The 22,952-nt window shown below is 41.0% G+C and overlaps 1 protein-coding gene across 1 annotated transcript in view; it reads right to left on the bottom strand.

Moving 5' to 3' along the window:
• Window positions 1–22,952, bottom strand: part of aebp1b (AE binding protein 1b) — a 75,668-nt gene that overhangs the window by 24,380 nt on the left and 28,336 nt on the right. Inside the window, exons 12-17 of the mRNA XM_080739515.1 lie at window positions 22,513–22,603; window positions 5,042–5,186; window positions 3,932–4,023; window positions 3,582–3,705; window positions 1,385–1,581; window positions 375–551 (exon numbers count right to left, since the gene is read on the bottom strand). Of these exons, the coding sequence (XP_080595641.1) occupies window positions 375–551; window positions 1,385–1,581; window positions 3,582–3,705; window positions 3,932–4,023; window positions 5,042–5,186; window positions 22,513–22,603 (826 nt within the window). The remainder of the gene's footprint in view (window positions 1–374; window positions 552–1,384; window positions 1,582–3,581; window positions 3,706–3,931; window positions 4,024–5,041; window positions 5,187–22,512; window positions 22,604–22,952) is intronic.

Genomic DNA, 22,952 nt, shown 5'->3' with positions numbered 1-22,952 from the left:
CGCCGCGTCGAGCAGTGCGAAGGTCGCATGAGCCGACTCAACACCGTTAGAAGTTGTAAACCATGGTGCCAGAATAGTAAATCTTTGCCCCCACGACTTTTGGCACCTACGCGCGGTCCAAGTGAACACAACGGAGCGCTCCCTACCTGGAGCGTGCACGTGACATTAGTGCCATGATTCTATTGGGTAGTATGAACCTTCAGAATCCACCTCCGCTTCAGAATCCACCCCTATGAGCCTTCAGAATCTGCCCTATCGGAATCTGTCAACAATTATTACATCATTGCCTAATCCCACGCACAAACACACACGCACGCACACACACACAAACACACACACACACACACACACACATACACTCTCTCTTGGCTTACAGAGCTGTTGGTCTCCATGTCCAGAGGAACGGGCACATGGTGGTTGGCATGGAGTTTGGGCACCATGCCCTTGTCCTCGGCGTCCCACAGGGCACTGCTCAGGTCAGGGAAGTTCTGGAAGATGTCGAAGCCCTCCTCGGTGAAGTGACCCATGGACCACCCACTCAACTCTGACCCCTGGTGGACACATGGGATTGGAGCTCGTTAATTTGATTGATAATGAGCACCTTATCGATCCTGCTTATTGAGCCGGGCTTTTATCGAACAGAACTGGTATATCTTTTTATTGGCCAGTTGTTGTGACTGTGAGTTTGTGGCTGACCACCGTCTATGAAGATGATAATAACAAAAGTAAAACATATTTTGCCTGTCATTAAAACAACCATTCGTTAATGTGCAATAAGTGTTAAGTGGCTTATTATGAATTATAGTACTGTAATCATTTCTTGATGCTCGATAACAGGCTTGATAAGCCCAAAGCTTACACACACACGCACGCACGCACGCACGCACGCACGCACGCACGCACGCACGCACGCACGCACACGCACACACACACACACACACAGGCCTGTCACAATTATTACGTAATTGTCTAATCACAGTTATTTGACATTATTTTGGCATAATCGTCATAATCGTTTCCATGTTGGAAAATGTTCATATATTTTCAAAACATTTTCAAAAATAGTGGAAATACGCGTTGTAAGCTTGTAGATCGGCTATTTCAACTCTCGATGTTCTTTTTTAAATATGAAGTTGTCAAATTTGTCAGTCATTTCTTTGTATATTATTTAGGTTATGTGTCATATCTGCCATGTGCAACTTCAAAGCCTACAAGCCAAACAGAAATGTAATTGTCAACGACAAAAAACACAATTAAATCGTTAATCGCAATTATTTTTGTGACAATTAATCGTTGTATAAAATGTCATATTCGTGACAGCCTTACACACACACACACACACACACACACACACACACACACACACACACACACACACAGAGACCATTTGGAAGGCCCTCTCGTGCCCGTCGGGGTTGAGCGAGGGCACCAGGTGCATGCGGACCCCCTCCACCAGGCGGGTGACGCGGGGGTTGCGGTCCTTGTACTCCTTACACAGGAACTGCATGAGGAGGAGGAGCATCTCGCGGCCCACCGCCTCATTACCATGGAGACCCGCCGTGAAGCGGAACTCCGGCTCGCCTGAGGAGGAGGAGAGAAGAAGAAGAAGAAAGAAGACGCACCGCGGTGTGGGGCGTTTAGTTTGAAACGTCATGAGGCAGAGTTAAAACAAAGGGCCCCACCATGCTTTTCAAAATATATATATTTTATATAAACATTGGTCCATAATACGGTTAGCGGTTTTATACAGGTTTTATATTTAATTTTCATGTTCTGTCTGTCTCTAATTCCAAGCCATTTCAGATGCAATACCAAAAAGCCCTTTGTTGCCTACGGGTCAGTGTCTTTGGACTTTGAATGATACAGAGAAGATTAGCATGGTACCATGATGAGAACCATGTAGAGTCAATCCATTCAAGCCAATTTAAGTACCACTTTACCTCATGGTTCCACCTCATATATACAGCATAATAGTCTCAATAGAATATAGCCTCCCAAAAAGTACCGCCCCCTTCTCGAGGGGGCCCAATAGGAAATTAGCCCCTTTGTGACATAAACAAGGGCCTGTGACATAAACCACGCCCCGATTTCAAAAGAATACCGTTCAGACACGCCCAATCAGAAAATAGTTGAACCAGACTTTTCTGACAAAAAGTTCAGTGGTCGGAGACAGTATGGACAGGCCTTTAAGTTAAGGCATAAGAGCTTGTACTAGAGGACCTGCCCGAAATTACCCGCGGACCGACCCGCCCCGAGCTGGGTAACAGGGACGTTTATGCGCAGTGAGGTCGGGGCCGAGTCGGAGCCGCCGCCGTATGTCCCGGGTCCTGGGTATTTGATAGTGAAATCGCCGGTTCCTGATACCCGAGGGGAACCGAGTCAGCAGAGATTGAAAAAAGATGCGTAAAGGTGCACTACAACAATTTCGCCACAAGATGGCCCTAAATGATACAGCATGTAATCTTAAGCCTAGATAGTGAAATAAAGTTGTTTAGAACTCAGCCTCAGGAGGAGGACACTGTCTGCCGTGTCTGGGGCAGTTATATTATTATTATCAAAGATTTGATATTAACGTAACGTGTTGGTTAGTCGTTCACAATGGAGTTGTCATCACGTTTTGTCATGCTCTGCAAAGCATAATGGAAACTTCAAAGCAGACTATTATCAACAGTGACAGAAAATGATAGCATTAGCATCATTGGCAAGCCAAAGAAGAAGGAATAAAGAAAACATGGATTTATTTGTATTTACAAACTGTCCGCATTGATTGACTTACTGGTCTGGGAAAAGATCATGTTGTGACGAGAGACGCAGCGCCGCTGACAGCAGCAGCAGCAGCTGCAACCATGGCGACGTTTAGGTAAGAAAGAAGTCTCATACAATTCTTAATAATAACGTTGGTATTCCGTCATTTCGGGGCCACAGGTTTGGTTCTCGGACCTCTCGTTCTGCGCGGGTATCGGATCTAATTTGCCTATTAATAGTACGGAGCCGTCGGACCGGGTCCGTCACGTTTCGGGGCGAGACGGGTAACGGTTCTGAAATTCCAAATTATAGACGGGGCCAAATGGGTCCGACTCCATTTTCCCCGGGTCCTTTTGGGTACGGGTAGTTAAAATTGGACCCGTGAAGACCTCTAGCTTGTACTTAAGACAATCAAAATAGAGCCCATTGTGTCTAAAAAGACATATTTAGCCACTTGTACACATGAGCCTCATGAGGATATAACGCAAGTTAAAACAATTTGAGGATGTAACGCAGGTTAAAACACACTTCAAGGTTATTATAACAATAAAGTCCAGCCTTTCTCCTGGCAGAGAGAAAGAGAGAACCAGGTGGTCATCACCGGAGACGCAACAATGTAGCTAAAGTTAAAAGTGGTAAAAGGTGCTCCTGGATCAAACAGGATAAAATATGTATGATAAAAAATGGGAGATCCGGACACTCAAAGACAGACACCCACCTATCTCATGTTCTGTGAGACAGACTGACAGACAGACAGACAGACACCCACCTATCTCATGTTCTGTGAGACAGACTGACAGACAGACAGACAGACAGACAGACAGACAGACACCCACCTATCTCATGTTGGGTGGGGTTTCCAGAGACCACCATAGCGATGATGTCCAGCCCCTTGGAGCTGCGTCCCAGACTGTAGATACTGGTGATGTTCGGACACTCCTCATTCACCGCCTTCATCAGCTGGGAGGAGAACAGAGTGGACAGTAGTAGACAGTCATGATGAATAATAGTGACAAGTTACAAGTTAAAAACGTTAACTTTTAACCAAAATATATCACTTACCCTACATTAAAGATAGCATCAACAATCAGATCAACCCTATTATCATACTTTGGCTTTAGGAAAACAGCAGATCTACAAAGTGTCCTACTGGAAAACAGCAGATCTACAAGTGTCCTATACTCACCATCACCATGTCGGTGTAGCTGTGGTGTTTGAACTCCAGGTAGTCCACTGGCGTTACCTCGTTCTGCCTGTGGTGGGCGCTGCTGGCTGGGTCTGAGAGGGACAAACACAACCACACAAACTCCTAAAAAAAACACTTCCTGTTCATTTGGACAGCGAGGATAACAACACAATACAGCAGAAGTGTCCAAACATTAGAAAATATTAAAACACCCAAGGGCCGACTACATCTCCTGACATAATGTACTTTTAGGTCGGATATAACAAACTTGCAAACATATGCATCACATATAAACGATTCTATTATCATCATCAATATTTAATATCAATGGTCTTTTGTCAGGTGTGTGCTCTGAACAAAACACAAATAACTCCATCCATCTTCAACCACTTATCCAGCATCAGGTCACGGGTGTAACAGTTCCAACTGAGATTTCCAGATTTCCTTATCCTGAGCAACTTCCTCCACTCCCTCAGGGAGTATACCAAGGCGTTCCCAGGACAGTTTGGAGATATAATCCTTCCATCTGGTCTTTGGTCTGCCACGGGGTCTCCTCCCAGTGGACGTGCATCGAGGACCTTCCTAGGAAGGCACTCGGGGGGCATCCGTACTACTGTAGATGCCCTTAACCACCTAAGATGACTCCTTTCCAAGTGAAGGAGCAGCGGTTCTCTCTCGGGTGACTGAACTTCTCACTCTATCTCTAACAAGGTCTACAAGCACAACGCATAGACAACGGTCTACAAGCACAACGCCTCGCGATGCGAGGCGTTGTGTGCTTGTAGATCGGCTGTTTTCACTAGTTTTGTGCAACAGTCTTGTATGATGAAGCAGGGCTTTGCTTTACCAAAAGAGGTACACATTCGAAACTTGGAGATACAAGGTTTCTACCCGACAGTGACAATATTTTAGTGATTATGTTACGAGGAAAACGTTGAGATAACAGCCATTTTGGTTAGAACTGACTGAAAATAACTTTGTACGTTTAAAATGATACTAAATATTTTTTCAAGTGGTGTTTTTCAAGCACCCCTGGACTGCCGTCACGGCACCCCAGGGTGCACCGTCACCCTGAGTTAGAGACACACTGAGAGACAGACAGAGACCCACCAGGTAAGGGACATCCCAGGACCTCCAGTCTCATACACAGACTTCCATTCCAGCTCTGAGGGATGATCCTGATGTAGCGAGCCAGGATCGGCTCAGCCAGCTGGTTCATGACCGGAGTGTCCCTGTCACTGTTAGCGAAGAACAGCTGCACGCACACACATACACGCACACACGCACACACACACGCACACGCGCACACGCGCACGCACACGCACACGCACACGCACACGCACACACACACACACACACACACACACACACACACACACAAGCACACACGATTTATACCATGACCGCAGGAAGAAACAAGGACAACAAAGCATAAGCCTCCTTTCCACTACAAGGTGGAACCAGAACTTTCTAGAACCTGAAACTATTTATTTTTTGGTTCTGGTTTTGTTCACCGGTCCTGCTCTTGTCACCTCGCATCACCAGTTTTTCCACCTCGGAGGAAAGCCTGGTATTCGTTTTTTCGCTGCGAGTTGGACTAAAAGATGAATGTGTAAAAAAAAAAACTTTTCAAAAAGCTGCATTTTATTGGGGAGGTCCTAAAATGACGTCCTTGAACGCAGGGAATTGTTTTGGGTTAAAACTGATTCCGGTATGGTAGTTCCGGCCAAAGTGTAGTCCGTTTTCACTACAAAATGCCCAAGTACGCCATCCGCTCCCGACCGGATCAGAAACCGGAAATTGAAAGCGATCCCAGGCTAGTGCTTTTTAGGTAGTACTAATGTTTTCTGGGAGTGCTGCTGCCCTCGACTGGTCGAGCTGAGATGACCGTTCATATTCTGCCCGTCTCTCCACTGACGTTGAGCGGTGTGGGTTGCATCCACGACAGCATAAAGCATTATCAAAACTAATATTTGCGTGACCGTGTCTTCCATTGTGCCAGTTCTGTGGATGTTTCTGTTAAAAGCTCTCAATATCTGATAATAGCACATTCAAATTCAATAGTTTTAAAACAAGTGATTTCTGGTCTCTGGTGCACTCTGACATTCTGTTTGTTTGTTGCATGATTGTCACATGATTTTGGGGTTTGGCTTGCAAAGTACACAGTGATGACATCATCACGGTGTACTTTGCAAGCCAAACCCATGTCAATCGTCCAGTTCTAGGCAACACAGAATGGGGGACCTTTTTTCTTATTTTCACACAACAACTCAAAGGTTCTCCCCTTTAAGTGGTGCGCAGGTGCAGTAGATTAGAGTTTATCATGATTGATTATTTGTGACGTTATAGAGTAGATCATGTATTCATTGATTATATTAATATCTAGGTGACGTCTGTATGATGATACCAATACTTGATAGTTAGGAGTCGAGAGGCCTTCAGTAGGCCTCAGTAACTATTGTTTTGCTAAAGCCTATCTTGTTATGGTACAGCTTGTTCCAGAGGCCTTGAAGCCACAGTATAACTCTAGTGTTTGACCATTCTTCTGGGCAGAGTGTTAATTGTACTTCTGTCCATGATATCATGTTATATATAAACTTGACCACACCACCACCTAATATACATTGTCTTGTCTCCTCATTTCTCATGATTATTGATTGATCTGAATTCCACCACAGTTGGCGTCACGGAACAGGATTCCAAACCCGTTGACAGATCCATGGACACAGAGAAGGAGTCGCAGCTGCAGTTAAGGTAAGGCATTGGCCTTCCCTCCTGTCTCTGTGTGGTTGGACTCTGTACAACGGTACGGAATATTTATTTAAGTTAGAACTGTCTTGAGAGGGGAATTCTAAACCTTGCCAAATTTGTATTGATGAGAGGAGTCAGACAAATAGAAATGTGTTGAAATAATAGTTTGAACCGGTGTTGTTTTATAGACGTTGTTTTACAATAGTCCACTATTATTGTTGGTTTTGAAATAATACCTTGAACAAGTGGTTTTATAGAAGTTGTTTTACAATAATCCACTATTATTGTTGGTTTTGAAATAATAGCTTGAACAGGTGTTGTTTACAGAAGTTGTTTTACAATAGTCCACTATTGTTGGTTCTGAAGAGAAATCTTTTGAAGATCGGTATAGGTTTAGTTGATCGTTGTTGATCTTTGAGAATTATTTTCAGTAATTGTTGTAGTTTGATACACATGTCGTTTGAACTGTTATGTGGATGATTGGTAAAGTACGGTAGGTCCTAGGTTTATGGTAGAGTCTAATGTGGTTCCTAGGTTTATGGTAGAGTCTAATGTGGTTCCTAGGTTTATGGTGGAGTCTAATGTGGTTCCCAGGTTTGTGGTGGAGTCTAATGTGATTCCCAAGTCTATGGTAGTTTATGTGGGTCCTAATTGAAGTGTGTACTTAAATAAGAGAGAGAAACCAATAGTAGGCTCATGCGGTGAAAATGAGTTGATCGTAGAGATCCCTACAAGTTACATTTTTGACAGATCCCGATACGGTTACGGTGTGGAACATTTTGTAGTTTGGACTTATTGTAAAACAACTAAAGAAACACATTTTTGATTAAAGATAAGGTCAATAAGAGTGAAAAGTAATTATGCTATCATTAGGCATAATAGAGTTTGAACCGTTGTAAAACTAAATATGAATAGAATAGTTAAGTGAGTTGAAATAGTGATACAATATTGAGCTCAATTGTTAGAAACAATCAGTGTATTCATCCTAGAACTTTGTTGAAGTAAATACTGTAGTTATTATTGAATAAATATTTGCAGCAGTGTGACAAAAGCAGAGACATTAAAGATTAAGGAAGGAGCACACACTCAGACACACATATAAAGCACACACTCAGTGATTGTCTAGGACAGCAAGATAGGGAGTGGAAGAATATAGTCTATCAATTGACACAGTAGTGGAGAATATTTCTTAAATAAAATCTGTTGTTATTGTTGTTAATATAGGTGTGTTTCCTTAAAGGCTAAGTTGAGCTAATTGTGCCTCATTAGGTCAGATTTGAGCCGATTGTCATTCCATATACTGTAGGTACATTTTGGTCAGTTTTATTTGAAGTAAGTGATCTGAATTTGTGGTAGTAAACAATAGCATACAGTATCTAGTTTCAAACATGAGCAATAAAGCCAGCAGAGATCCCAGTCCGCCTACAGATAGCCCCATTGATGTAATGAAGAACAAACATGGCAATTCAGCTGTGAAATATCAGGATGCCTGGGTTAAATGGTCAAGGGGCCAGTGGCCTGCCACAGGTAGCTTTAATGAGCAAGATCTGAAAAATGTGAGGCTTGTGGGAGAAGAACACATTAAGAAATTGAGCACGAAGGATAGAGATAAGTGTCATGTGGCACTGTCCATTTGGGAACTTGAAATTCAATTCAGAGATGAGAAAGGCAAAAGAGAAAAACTTGAGAAGGACAAAAGGGAGGACGCAGAAATGCTTAAATTACAGGATTTAAAACTTAAACAAATTGAAGCAGAAAAGCTTATACTACAGGAAACTATATATAAACAAAATGAAGTCATAGAAGTGCAAAATGTATTGTCACATAAACGGCCTTCCCACAACAAAAGTACTGACCCCTCAAATTTAGGGGCAGGAGCAGCGTCTCAAATGCCCATGAGAGTTGTTGCTTTTGGAGCAGATGAAGGGCATAGAGCTAAAATATTTAGACCATGGGGACCAAACGAACTGAACTCACTGATTTTCGAGAATAGCTTTCCTGACCCTAAGATGTGTCCAAGTTCATTTATGGATAAATTAGAAACAATTACAAAAGTTTATGACATAGTTCCATGTGACCTAACACAGATTATGGAATGTGCATTGGGACCTGGTGCATTTAGGGATTTGGAACATGAAATGGCAATACCAGAAGGCACTAAATGGGAGGGAGGTCAAACAATTGACACAAGTATGAGAACCATTAAAAATGTGTTAAAAGCATATACAAGGAAGTTTGCTAACATTAACAACATCACAACAGCCTATCAGAAGACCAATGAGGATGTTAGTGACTGGGCCACAAGATTCAAATCATTATGGGAAACCAATAGTGGGATGGAAAAGAACGAAGCAGAGCCGTTTCAAGTTCAGTATTTTGTCAATGGTCTTAAACCAGATATTAAGAATCATTTACAGACTGTATAGTGTGGTACGATGTGTACTTCCGTAGGATTTTTGTGCTAAAATTGATTTTTTTGCAGATCCTGGTTCTATAGAGTCCAAACTATGAGAAAATGATGGGTGTCAACTTTTCCGGACCCCCACCCCCTTTCTGGGGGTCATCTAGTTTGGGACCTCCCAGAACAGTACGCCAACCAGTTAATGTCCAGTTTTCTTAATATTAGGGTTGTTTTCTAGGTTTTAAAACATTCTGAGTTCATTTATTACACTTTTGAAGCAGCCAGAATAAGCTTTCTGACTTTTGGTTGGGGTCTTTCCTCACATGGGACCCCCCAGAGGGACCCCTGAGCCTATCTCAGTAATCGCTCTGCTCCTGCGCCAGAACAATGTCATATTAGATCATAATTGAATACATGTTTTTGTAGCTGGGCTTTGAAAACAAAAATGAGTAGTAGCAAACACCGGGGGTCTTCCACAGGGGCTTCGGGACCCCTAGGGGGTCCTCAGAGTTACTACATAGTGTACTTCTAATGATTTTTTTAGCTGAACTTAATTTTGTTTTACTGCTTTGGCATATAAGGACCAAACTGTCAGAAAATGATGGGTGTCAGATTTTCCTGACCCCTGCACCTTTTCTGGGGGGTCATCTATTTTAGGACCTCAGATAATGTCAAATTTTCTTAATATTAGAGTTGTTTTGAAGGTTTTAAAAGTCCATATATTGCACTTTTGAAGCAGCCAGAATAACCTTTTGGTGGGTGTCTTTCCTCTCCTGGGACCCCCGGAATGACCCCTGAGCCTATCTCAGTACTCATTACAGTCCTTGCTCTGCTCCTGCTCCAGAACAGTGTTAGACAATTAGATCATAATTGAAGCATAAAAGCTTTTTTTGTAGCTGGGCTCTGACAACAAAAATGAGTAGCTAATACCAGGGGTCTTCCACAGGGGGTCTGGGACCCCCAGGTGTCCTCAGAGTTACTAAAGGGGACCAGACAAATCTCTGGTCACCCCAACCTCCCAGTCAGCCAAGACATCTGACTGGAAAATACAATCCACTCTCTGAATTCCATAAATCTTCTTCAATTGGTGGAAGCTCAGGGCAATTTGTCAGGTATCAATTATACTGTATTGTGACGTAGTTGGCATGGAGGATATGTGGTAGCAGTGCAGCTCCAAGTTCTTTGACTGAAATCCCATCCCATTACCCTGCATTATCACAGATGCAGGATTGTTGGACCAAAGTGTTACAATGACTCCAATGTTGATGGAAATAAGTAAGCCTTGCCCAGCCCTGAGGCTCATAGGGCAGGAGTCTATGTCCTGTTTCTGTGAGGCTGCTTGAGGTACATTCTGTGCCAGATGCCAAAATGGCTCCAAGGTAGCTGTGCCGAGATTTTGTATGTTTTTCTTTACTATGCAATGAAAAAAAAATGTTTTTTTTTTTATGTTTTTTTTCCCCCACAGAAACAGACACAGTTGTTGTGATTCAGTGGCAAAAAGAATTTTGTCAATCGGACAAATGGTTCCAGAGATAGAGCTGTTTGAATGAAAAAAAGTGTCCATCCACTAGAATGGACACACATGAACACACATTTTCTCAATCAGCTAAACGAGGGAGCGAACACACAAACAGAGAAAAGCATCTCTCTGATCTCAGGTCATTTTGACATCTTTAAAAAAAAAAAAAAAAAATGAAAAAATATATACATATTTTTTTTCTATGTAAAAAACACAAAAACCGTCATAAGCCGTCATTGGCACACAGGGCTATTGGAAAAAAAACGTCATAAGCCGTCATTGGCACAAAATGAGTTAAGTACCCCTGGACAGTGGACATGATAATAGTTTGTCACAGGGACATACCCCAATCCAGCCTTGAGATGTATGACAAGGTCCATATATGGAGGTCCCTGATGTCTTCAATATTAAGCCCATATCTAACAGGACTTCATATGGGAATGCCCATATATGGAGGCCACATCGGCCACATACCACACTAACAGAATCCATATATGGCCAAGACAGCACATATCTGTGTGACTGGTTCTACAGACAGGGATCTCCATGTATGGGTATAAAAGGGTATGTTGTCAGTTGTCATGGACATCATAGGACTTTCACATAACAAATAACTGAGTAAGCATGTTTGGGCTCTCACACTCACAGCATATCTCCATATACAGTACATGGATCTCCATATGTACCAGGGGTCTCCATATATGGGTAACAGGTCCGATATACATCACTGGTCAGATGGCAAAGAATTGGCGCCCTGAGGCATCTTACTAGTAAATAATACTGAGAATACTAATAAACGATCAAGTACACTACATAAATAAACCCAGGATACATAAAACTAACAGTTTCTAATAGTATTCTTGCAAGAATAGGGCCAAAACTGAAACAGCCGTTTGGATGGCCCCCTGTAGTAACTCTGAGGACACCTGGGGGTCCCGGACCCTGTGGAAGACCCCTGGTATTAGCTACTCATTTTTGTTGTCAGGTACAGAGCCCAGGTACAGGTACAAAAGCTTTTATGCTTCAATTATGATCTAATTTGACACTTTTCTGAAGCAGGAGCAGAGCAAGGACTGTACTGAGATAGGCTCAGGGGTCATTCCGGGGGTCCCAGGTGAGGAGAGACCCCCATCAAAAGTCATAAAGGTTATTCTGGCTGCTTCAAAAGTGCAATATATGAACTTAGAATGTTTTAAAACCTTCAAAACAACTCTAATATTATGAAAATCGGACATTAACTGGCTGACATACTGTTCTGCGAGGTCCTAAAATAGATGACCCCCCCAGAAAGGGGGCAGGGCTCAGGAAAATCTGACACCCATCATTTTCTGACAGTTTGGTCCCTATAAAAGCCAAAGCAGTGAAAAAATACATTTTAGCAAAGAAGTACACTTCTTATCACACTAGGTAGTAACTCTGAGGACCCCCAGGGGTCCCGAAGCCCCTGTGAAAGACCCCTGGTATTTGTTACTACTTTTTTTTGTTTTCAGAAAAAAAACCTTTATGCTTCAATTATGATCTAATATGACATTGTTCTGGAGCAGGAGCAGAGCGAGTACTGAGATAGGCTCAGGGGTCCATCTGGGGGGTCCCATGTGAGGAAAGACCCCAACTAAAAGTCAGAAAGCTTATTCTGGCTGCTTCAAAAGTGTAATAAATGAACTCAGAATGTTTTAAAACCTACAAAACAACCCTAATATTACGAAAATTGGACATTAATTGGCTGGCGTACTGTTCTGGGAGGTCCCAAACTAGATGACCCCCAGAAAGGGGGTGGGGGGCCGGAAAAGTTGACACCCATCATTTTCTCATAGTTTGGACTCTATAGCACCAGGATCTGCAAAAAAATCAATTTTAGCACAAAAATCCTACGGGAGCTGTTTTTTGGACGCATCGTACCACACTATGTAGTATTGGGGTGGGAATCACAAACAATGCCCGCTATAGTGAATGTTGCAATTCAGGCAGAGAGACAGATTCATTTCAATAGACCGCAAAACGAAGCACAGGAGGTCAGCATGTTTTATCAAGGTACCAGAGGAGAACCTACAAAGTCAAGAGGTAAGAAAAGGACTAGAGGTCAGGGTAACAAACTTTGCTATTCCTGTAGAAAGTCAGGACACCTGGCCAGTGAATGCCGATCTGGACAGGGTGGGTGCGTACCTCCGAATTATGTTTGTTACAAATGCAACCACAGAGGAGGACATTTCATTAAGAATTGTCCAGAATGGGCAGGCCGAGCCTTAGAACAGGCCCATAATAAAGAAATAAAATGATAAGTAAACACAAAGTAATGAGCTACCTATATTCTAAATAATTGTATGATGTGATTAGACTACACTATGATCTGTAACTAACATTTAGGTTGTTGACTGGCTCATTGAAATTATTATGGTTGTCAGAAATTACAAAATGAAAAGTGTAAACATAGATTTTTAGCTAAATAGTGCATCCTATAACTTGTTTAACGCCTAACCATGGTCAACATGCCAGTTGTGTGAATGCCTCACTTTAAGAATTAATGGACATACAGTATGTGAAACATGTGTAATGAGAGACATACGGGTTTTCTTTAGTGGACAAAGGCCTGCCTGGGGTAGTGAGCAAAGTGACTGATAAGAGATAGATGCAGGCAGCAGAGTCAAGGCCATACCGTATGCCGTGTCGCGAGTTGGATTATTTTGAAAATATTTTAGACAAAGTGTGTGAAGTGGGGTTTCTTGTAAATTGATTTGGTGTCTTTATTATAGTGAATCAATAATGTATAATAGTATAGTTCACTGGAGAGTAACTGAGTACATTTACTTGGGTTCTGTAATCAAGTATGGTTTTGAGGTATATTCTTTGTTTTTTTGAGTAGTTCCAAGTTTCAGTATTTTTATTTCTATTCTACAAGATTTTAAGACAGATATTGGACTGGTATTTCCGCTAGAATCATGGGGAACAGAATGAGACTACATTATTTGAGCTTGTAGATCTGCTATTTTCTTTCACATGTTGAAGAGAGGGAGAAAGAAAGACAGGAAGTCTTAAGTGTCATGACAATATTGAGCATGTTTAACATCTATACACACATTTAAGTCTGTAATTGCAAATCTTTTTGCTGTTATATAGTATGTTAATATTAAGTGCATAATTTTCAGTAATTGATGGCAGAAGTGTACTTCAACTCAGTAAGGGCCGATTACAACCACAAAATAAATTCATTGAGAAGGAACATAGCAGAGAATAGCTGGTAAATGATTATGATTTTCATAGATGATCAAATGTGTGGGAATACTAAAATACAAGCGAGAAGTAGTGACTATGTTGTGTTAAGCAATAACATATGTAGTTTCAACAGTGCCATCCAAGACATTCAAGGTCAACTAATGAGACAGTTTAGTGCAAAAGAAGATAAACTAGAGGCCCAGTGAATTCTGTAGTAGGGAAAAGGTCGAGATAGACTGTCCCGGATACTGTAAACAAAAGTAGTTACAATTATGACATTAGTGAAGAATAGGCAAATAGAAATGGCAATAAACATAGAACATAAAATGTTGTTGAAATATGAAGCGTCAATAACAAATAAACATAAATTCTACTTATTAGAAGTGTCAATTATATTGTGATTTTTACATTGAATAATATGCATTGCATTGAATAATACTTTAATTGTGAGTATAGGAAACTAACTAAATATTTGGGAGTTATGCTTAACAGGAGTACCAACCGAGGCCGCACAAAACAAAAACAGAACATCACACGGGATCGGAAAAATAAGATAAGTATAATTCTAGTTGTCAACAAAATATGTTTCAGATAAAATAGAGCTCAATGGCTCCAAACGATTAAATCATCCAAACATGTTTTGAAAAGCAAGGCCGACTCAACGTTTTGGAAGACACATTTTAGGGTGTGTTCTTTAGTTTCAGGAAAACATGGAGCCAATGGCTCAAAACTAACCAAGGCCAATATTCAATAGTTAATCCAGTATCTGGCTTAAAGTCCTGTTCGCAATTTGGTGTTAGGGGAGTTTCTCACCTGAACTGAGTCAGTGGGTCCCTAGACATGAAAAATCACCGAGGTGCTCGTCCGCCATAGTGCCAGGAATGGCGCAATGGCCATATCAAATATGGCTGCCATCGGCTATCATGAAAATCCAACTTTTCTGTTTCTGGGTGTATATGCACATGTAATACCTCTATTTGGACTAATTGTGGTGTGGGGAATTCATTTCTGATATTGTTTTGACCATTTTGGGTGATTTGGACCTCAAAAGGTCATGGTCAAGGTCATTTTGCTATTCCGAAGACCGTGGGCCATAACTTGGCCATTGTTAGGAGTAAAAACAGGTGCAGTAGGTCTAAATCAACTAATGCTGACATGTATAATTCATTTCTGACATAGTTTTGACCATTAAGGATCATCTTGTCTTTGAAATATCAATGTCAATGCCATTTTACAAAAACGATTTTGTTCATTACTTGCACTTTTATAGTATTTTTTGTAAGTTTGTTACTATTTTATAGTAAGTTTGTTTTGTTTATAACAAAAGACATACTAGTGAGAAATACAACAAGTGAACATCCACATTTAACTTTAAAGGGGGGTTTAAAATGGGTGTTTAAATGAGCAAATAAGACTATTTACGAATAAAAGTGACAAATAAAAATCACACACAAAAGCACACACAAAATTAAATAACAATTTCCCTCAAAGTGTACCATATTGTGATTGTGTGCATCCAAGTTAGTACTGTATGATGTGTTTTTACAGGATGTATTTGCCATTGTTCCATGGCAAAATATGCACCGATATTGGGGCGGCATAGCTCAGGGGTAGAGAAACCGTTATTAGAGCACGAAGGGTTCCCGAAGGGTTCCCAGTTCGAATCCGGGCTCCCCCTGAGTTAATGTCGAAGGGTCCTTGGGCAAGACTCTGAACCCCACATTGCTCCCGGTGAGCTGGTTGGTGCCTTGCATGGTTTCCTCCGCCACCGGTGTATGAATGTGTGGGTGAATGTAATGCACAATTTCTGTAAAGCGCTTTGGATAAAAGCGCTATATATATGCACCATTTACCATTTATCCATCAGCAAGGCAGCCATATCCTCGAGAGTCGAAGTGTTCCTTGCATCCATCCATGTTCCATTGGTTCTAGTCTTTCCTCGGGTTCCTTGGCTGTTGCAAGCAGGTAGCAAGACATGCACTAGAAAGGTGCCTTGTTGGTCTCAGCAGTTGTACTTCTCTGCTACCAATGCTGTGTCTTGTTCTGTCAAGGTCTTTGCCTCTCCAAAGTTTGTTAGATATTGTATTCGGTCAGAAGCCATAGCTGCATGCTTAGTCCCCACCTGGCCCATGCAGTCATCTCCAGTTTCCAAGGCATATGTCCCCTGATCACTGTCTTGGCTAGTGGTGCTCCAAGATGAGAGACTGCTTGATGCTGTAGAAGCATGTGCCGCTGCACACCTAGTGCCATACTGCTACCAGATCTACTTAATCCCCAGTGCTTGGAAGTATCACTACGACAACTCTCTGGGGTCCACTCATAATCCTGGCGACCCATTATGCCCTCCATTAGGTTAGGGTTATGGGTAGGTTTAGTTATAATAGGGCCAGTTGACTCCACATGTACCAGCAGCTTGGTGACAGCCTCCTCAATCTAGTTCAATCTTTGGGATCTCTTCACCTCCAGCCCCTTTTGCAGGGAGCCACTCATCATCAGAGATAACAGAGTCGACAGACCCATCCCTCATCAACTTTACAAATTCTGGGTGTCTGAGGAGAACAAACATCTCTCCAGCTGTGTGTTCGGAATATGGTGTCCATTCAAGCTTGTGGCGATGTAGGTAGAACGGCTGCCTCCTGCTTATTTGTCGAACCCCTAACTGCTCCCGATGAGCACCTTGCATGGTTTCATGGTGTGAATGTATGTTTGAATGTGTGTGTTAATGGGCGAATGTGAAATACATTGTACAGCGCTTTGGAGAAGAGTGCTATATACTGTAAATGCAGTCCATTTACCATTATCAGCTCTGTTGTCTCTGTTGATGATGTCGCTAGTGGAGAAGAGATCCCAGACATCTTGAATAGGATTGAGGAGGCTGACACCTTGATCATGTACAGCCTCCATTATAACTAAGCCTATCCCTAACCTTCACTAACCTAATGGTCAGAATAATGGGATGTCGGAACTATGAGCGGACCCCAGTCTCCTTCACATTACTGCTATACTACACCCCATATTTCCAAGCACTGGGGATGAAGGAGATCTGGCAGCAGTATGGCACTGGTGAGACTCACTTCCACTGCATCAAGCAGTCTCATCTTGGAGCACCACTAGCCAAGACAGTGATCAAGGTACATACTGTATGCCTTGGAGACAGGAGATGACTGCATGGGCCAGGTGAGGATTAAACATGTAGTTATGGCTTCTGACCAAGTACAATATATAACAAACTTTGGAGAGGCAAAGACCTTGACAGAACAAGACACAGTATTGGTAGCAGAGAAGTACAACTGCTGAGACCAACAAGGCACCTTTCTAGCGCATTTCTTGCCACCTGCTTGCAACAGCCAAGGAACCTGAGGAAAGACTAGAACCAATGGAACATGGAACAGGACATGACATAAAGGCTTGTCCTGTTGTCCGGGACAAGTGCCCATACTATGGAGTGGAGGGAGCAAGGGGGTCATTAGCCGTCCTTTTGTTATTATTTCAATGTATGACATTTTTATCCGGACAAGTGACTTTTGTCCCCAGACAAGTGAATGGGAAATATACTTGTCCAAAGGACAACTGCCTCAAAAAGTCAATGTCAAGCTCTGATGGATGGAAGGAGCACTTTGACTTTAGTACACTCCTGCCATGTCTGAAGCAAGACACTCGACACTGATGGAGTTCTGTGCATCATATTTTGCCATGGAACAATGACAAATCCATCCTGTAAAAACACCTCATACTATACTTGCATGCACACAATCACAATATGGTGCACTTTGAGGGAAATTGTTATTTAATTTTGTGAGTGATTTTGTTGTGTAATTGTATTTGTTACTTTTATTCGTAAATAGTCTTATTTGCTCATTTAAACACCCATTTAAAACCCCCCTTTAAAGTTAAATGTTGATGTTTACTTGTTGTATTTCTCACTAGTATGTCTTTTGTTATAAACAAAACAAACTTACTATAAAATAGTAACAAACTTACAAAAAATACTATAAAAGTGCAAGAAGTAAGTAAGTAATGAACAAAATCGTTTTTGTAAAATGGCATTGACATTGATATTTCAAAGACAAGATGATCCTTAATGGTCAAAACAATGTCAGAAATGAATTATACATGTCAGCATTAGTTGATTTAGACCTACTGCACCTGTTTTTACTCCTAACAATGGCCAAGTTATGGCCCACGGTCTTCGAATAGCAAAATGACCTTGACCATGACCTTTTGAGGTCCAAATCACCCAAAATGGTCAAAACAATATCAGAAATGAATTCCCCACACCACAATTAGTCCAAATAGAGGTATTACATGTGCATATACACCCAGAAACAGAAAAGTTGGATTTTCATGATAGCCGATGGCAGCCATATTTGATATGGCCATTGCGCCATTCCTGGCACTATGGCGGACGAGCACCTCGGTGATTTTTCATGTCTAGGGACCCACTGACTCAGTTCAGGTGAGAAACTCCCCTAACACCAAATTGCGAACAGGACTTTAAGCCAGATACTGTATTAAGTGTGGAGAGACTTATATCGGTGGGTAATCTTATTGGTATCAAACCATCAACACAAGTGGATGCACACTATTTAGAATGTGGAGGTATTATGTATAGGGCACAATAATATACATTTTGCATCCAAATTATCACATACACTACAATTGTAAGTCAATTACACAGTCACGCCCAGACTTTAGAGTTGTATCTTTCTTTCACATCTGAAAGATTTATAGATTGTGTGGGTGGAAGTCGATCCTGCAGCAGGAACAGACGCTCATGACAAAGAGTCAATTATATCACTGGAAGGGCTGAAATTTTATGAAATTACGAACTGTGACTATGGAGTGGAGCACATTTTGCATTGTTTTGATGGACACTACAGAAGCCACAACATTTCAACACTGTCTGTATGACAGTCAAGGACCTATCAAGAGACATTTCATTTTCTGAGTGCAAGTTTTTGGGGGAGCTTGTTTTGACAACATTCTAATCTGTTACAGACACACTGGAACTGTTCTTTTCGTGCCACGGTCAAGGACACATGACCACCAGCTCATTGTTCAGCACAGGACTATCAAGATAAGATTGATTTCTTGCCTAATCATTTTGTAGAGTTTTCGCATGTGAAAACAAAATACATTTTTATCGCGCTGGGCGAACATAACACAATTTTAGACTCACACACATAAAGAGCGAACATATATACAGTATATAATTTTAAACATTTTTTTCTCTCCGTACATTTTAAGTTGTTTGAGAAGTCAGAATATTAGAGTGACATCTCATCATAGCTTAATCAAATAGACAACCAAATACATGGGAGAAATTGTAATGTGTGGTGTGAAATAGAATGTCATTATCAGAATAATCTATCCGATATAATATATATTTCTTAAAAGAGACAAATTAAAAGGAGCAAAGAAAGTGTTTTCAGAGCACAAATAATTTGAAATTTAGTGGTGTGTGCTGGTGTTGGTACTCAGATAAAAACAGAAATAAAATAAAACTGAATTTACATTTGTGACACAAGTGAAACAAACTTTAATTGAACTTTAATTTAAGTGTTGACATTATGCCAAAATAGTATTTTTTTTATAAAATAAGATGTCAGTAGAAAAAAAAAATACTTTAGATTTCTACAGGAAATGTTGATATCTATGGAAGTCTGAAATGTGAAGTGACCGGCAAAGGTCATACTACCTATAAAGTTAAATGATTATAAAGTGATTAAGTGAAAACGTAATTTGTAATAACTGAAAATCAATAATAAACATAGTTCAGGGCATATTTATCTAACACCATTTAGCAGCGGTAGAATTATGTTGTTTAGTTTGAGTTACTCTTTTCATGAAATAGTACCCATTTCTTTTTCCATTGTTACATAGGGACCAACAGCTCAAGTGTTATTATTGTTATGTGTTCTTGGAATGGAATTCTAAACAAGATAGAGGCCTGCAGTGGTTGAAATGTAACTGCTGATATTTTTTACTCAAATAAGTACATTTGGAGAGGTTTTCTGTCCCACGGCTAATAAGATATGACTTATTATTTTATTTTTATTTAAGAGAAAGTGGGCATGTTTAATTAAGTCCATAAGTACATACATTTGTACATTTAGATGGGAGCTTTTCAGTGTGCCGACAAGCGCACATTTTGCGACTTTGAAATAATATACAGTGAATGATATGCATTTGTTCTTTTTCCAATCAGCCCATGGGTTAGTGACTTTCATTTGACTTTGACTCAGACTCATTTTTACCTTATTCGCTACTCGAACGACTGAGCAGGCAGGTAGGGAAACTGACATATTTAAAGGTTATAATAATATATTTTCTTCTTGTAATAATGCCTTTTCCTGTTTGATATATCATGGATTCAATCATTAACCTGAACTTTACTTTTATTCCCAGTGACCACTACGGGGCAATGATCAAATTAATAACCATATACTGCGCCTTATGGAGGTCCGAAGGACTCAAGTGTCTTTTGAATTTTGATTTACAGGGGATTTGACAGAGGACGCTGAGCAGTCCAGCATTTTGTATGCCTTTTAATCTCAATTTCTTTCACAGAGAAAGCTGAATCATGGATATTGTCCTGTGACAAACACAGGAAGTTTTGTGTTGTTGTGGTTGTTGTTGTTGTTTCCAATTACATCTTGTGTGTGCTAATTGAATAATGCAAATGAATTAACCAGCTTACTAACCTAACTAAACAAACCCAATCATATTAATTCTGAAAAATGATTATATACAGTATGCATGCAAAAGTGGCTTTGTGTGCCATGTTCATCGGTTTGTTTCACAGCGAGGGCCCAGCAGAGCAAAACAACACTCTGCATGTTAAAGTGTGCAGTAAATGGCTGGAAAATAAGGATCAGTACTGATTAGAGCTTCAAATATGGATAAGGCTATCATTGTGAATCTTCTACCAATCCAATGGAAATACATGTTTTCCACATGACGTGGGAAGTTTGAAATGGCACATCAGTCACCAGAGATATGAATCGTCTGGGCTGGATGCAGTTGAATGTGCCTTGCAGTCTCGAGCGTTGTTTTCGTGCGGAATATATCGTTGGGTACCTGTTATTCCTCTTGCTGGCTTGTTTGAAGACAAAGGAGAAACAACCGTTGTTTAACCGGGCAGTGAGATTTTGAGGAAAAGGGGGGCTGCAGGTTATTAAACCTCGCCCCGGTTTTCCGGTCTCTTTCCTGAGAAGTGCAAGGAAGGGTGATGTCACCCTTGCCTCTGTTTCCAAAACGCGCATGGGAGATATCGTTGGAATATATCGGTCAAAATGGAGATACCTTCTTGTTCTTTTCCGCCCGAAACGGAATATGTTGTGACGGACAGTCATAACATGCATGGACTCTGATCTTGTTAAAAAAAAAACTCTTCTATACACACACACACACACAAACACAAAGAAAACAGAAAGGTGGTGTCCCTTCCCCCCCCCCCCCCCCCCCCCTTCCCTTCCCACTTACACACACACACACACACACACACCCCGGCCCTGTCCCAGTTCCCATTATGTTTTTTATTTTTTGAAACATTCACACATACACATACATGTTGTTGTTTGAAGGCTGATGTTTGTCAATTGATAGCAATCAATGATAATAGACACTCTTGTGTACCTGACTAGCAGGTCACGGCTCGATTAAAATGGTGGTATAACGAGGGTGATGGGTGACTTTTCCCTGCAAGATAAAGCAGGTTTAGACCTCATCCACAAATGCGTCGATCATTATTGAACCACGATCAATTGACATTCAGTTTTTATTAATTTGTTTTGTTGTGATTAGTGTTTTGTGCTTTGTTTGAATAGTTCATGTACCAATTTTTCCCAATGATGACTTTGATGAGGTATTTTTTTCCATTAGATGACATTCATTTATTATTTTTCATTAGATGTTTTAGAAAGATTGTATTTAATTATCAAAAAAAAAAAAAAATACAAGTAAAAAAAGGGAGGAATTGCAGTAGATTAGAGTTTATCATGATTGATTATTTGTGACGTTATAGAGTAGATCATGTATTCATTGATTATATTAATATCTAGGTGACGTCTGTATGATGATACCAATACTTGATAGTTAGGAGTCGAGAGGCCTTCAGTAGGCCTCAGTAACTATTGTTTTGTTAAAGCCTATCTTGTTATGGTACAGCTTGTTCCAGAGGCCTTGAAGCCACAGTATAACTCTAGTGTTTGACCATTCTTCTGGGCAGAACTCTTTTACCACTGCCCAGAGTGTTAATTGTACTTCTGTCCATGATATCATGTTATATATAAACTTGACCACACCACCACCTAATATACATTGTCTTGTCTCCTCATTTCTCATGATTATTGATTGATCTGAATTCCACCACAGCAGGCGACAGTTTTTATATGAACTTAAGCAGAGCTTGGTCTCGGAACTTAACAGGTTCTGGAAAGTTCTTCGTTCTAAGTTCTGGTTCAACCCTGTAGTGGAGAATGGGCTTTAGATAGATAGAGAGAGAGAGAGAGAGAGAGAGAGAGAGAGAGAGAGAGAGAGAGAGAGATGTTTGTGTTTATGTCTGTATATAAAACAGACTTACCCTTCGGGTTGTGTGCGCGCGCGCACGCATGTGCGTGTGTGTGTGTGTGTGCGCGTGTGTGTGTGTGTGTGTGTGTGTGTGTGTGTGTGTGTGTGTGCGCACGTGTGTGCACCCACCCAGTCTGAGTATCCGTCATGGATGGTTCTCCACTCTCTGCTGTCATTACTGAAGGCCAGGAAGTATGATGTCACATAGTCACTCCCACTCCTGAAATGTGATGTCACAATGCTGTCACATAATGAAGTGTGATGTCACACCCGAGGTGAGTTTGAAATCATGACCAATGATGAAAAACACATCAGCAAGATGTGTGAACTGTTGTGATAAAAGAAGGCTAGAGACTGGAACACAACCACCCTAAGGACTACAAACCATTGACTGACATCTAGACCTACTGCACATACAGTATGAAACAGAGCTGCTACCTTTAAATGCATTTTAAATGCATTTTAAATCGGAGGCTTTTTTTTAATACTATTTAAATCGTATTGAGATAAAAGAACAATCGACACAATGTCACACAATGCTGTAGCCCCTCCAACTGTATATACGTTCC

The sequence above is a fragment of the Nannobrachium achirus genome, assembly GCF_963921795.1.
Source record: "Nannobrachium achirus genome assembly, chromosome: 12".
In the NCBI taxonomy this organism is placed as follows: domain Eukaryota; kingdom Metazoa; phylum Chordata; class Actinopteri; order Myctophiformes; family Myctophidae; genus Nannobrachium; species Nannobrachium achirus.
This window is presented reverse-complemented; position numbering and strand designations above follow the sequence as displayed.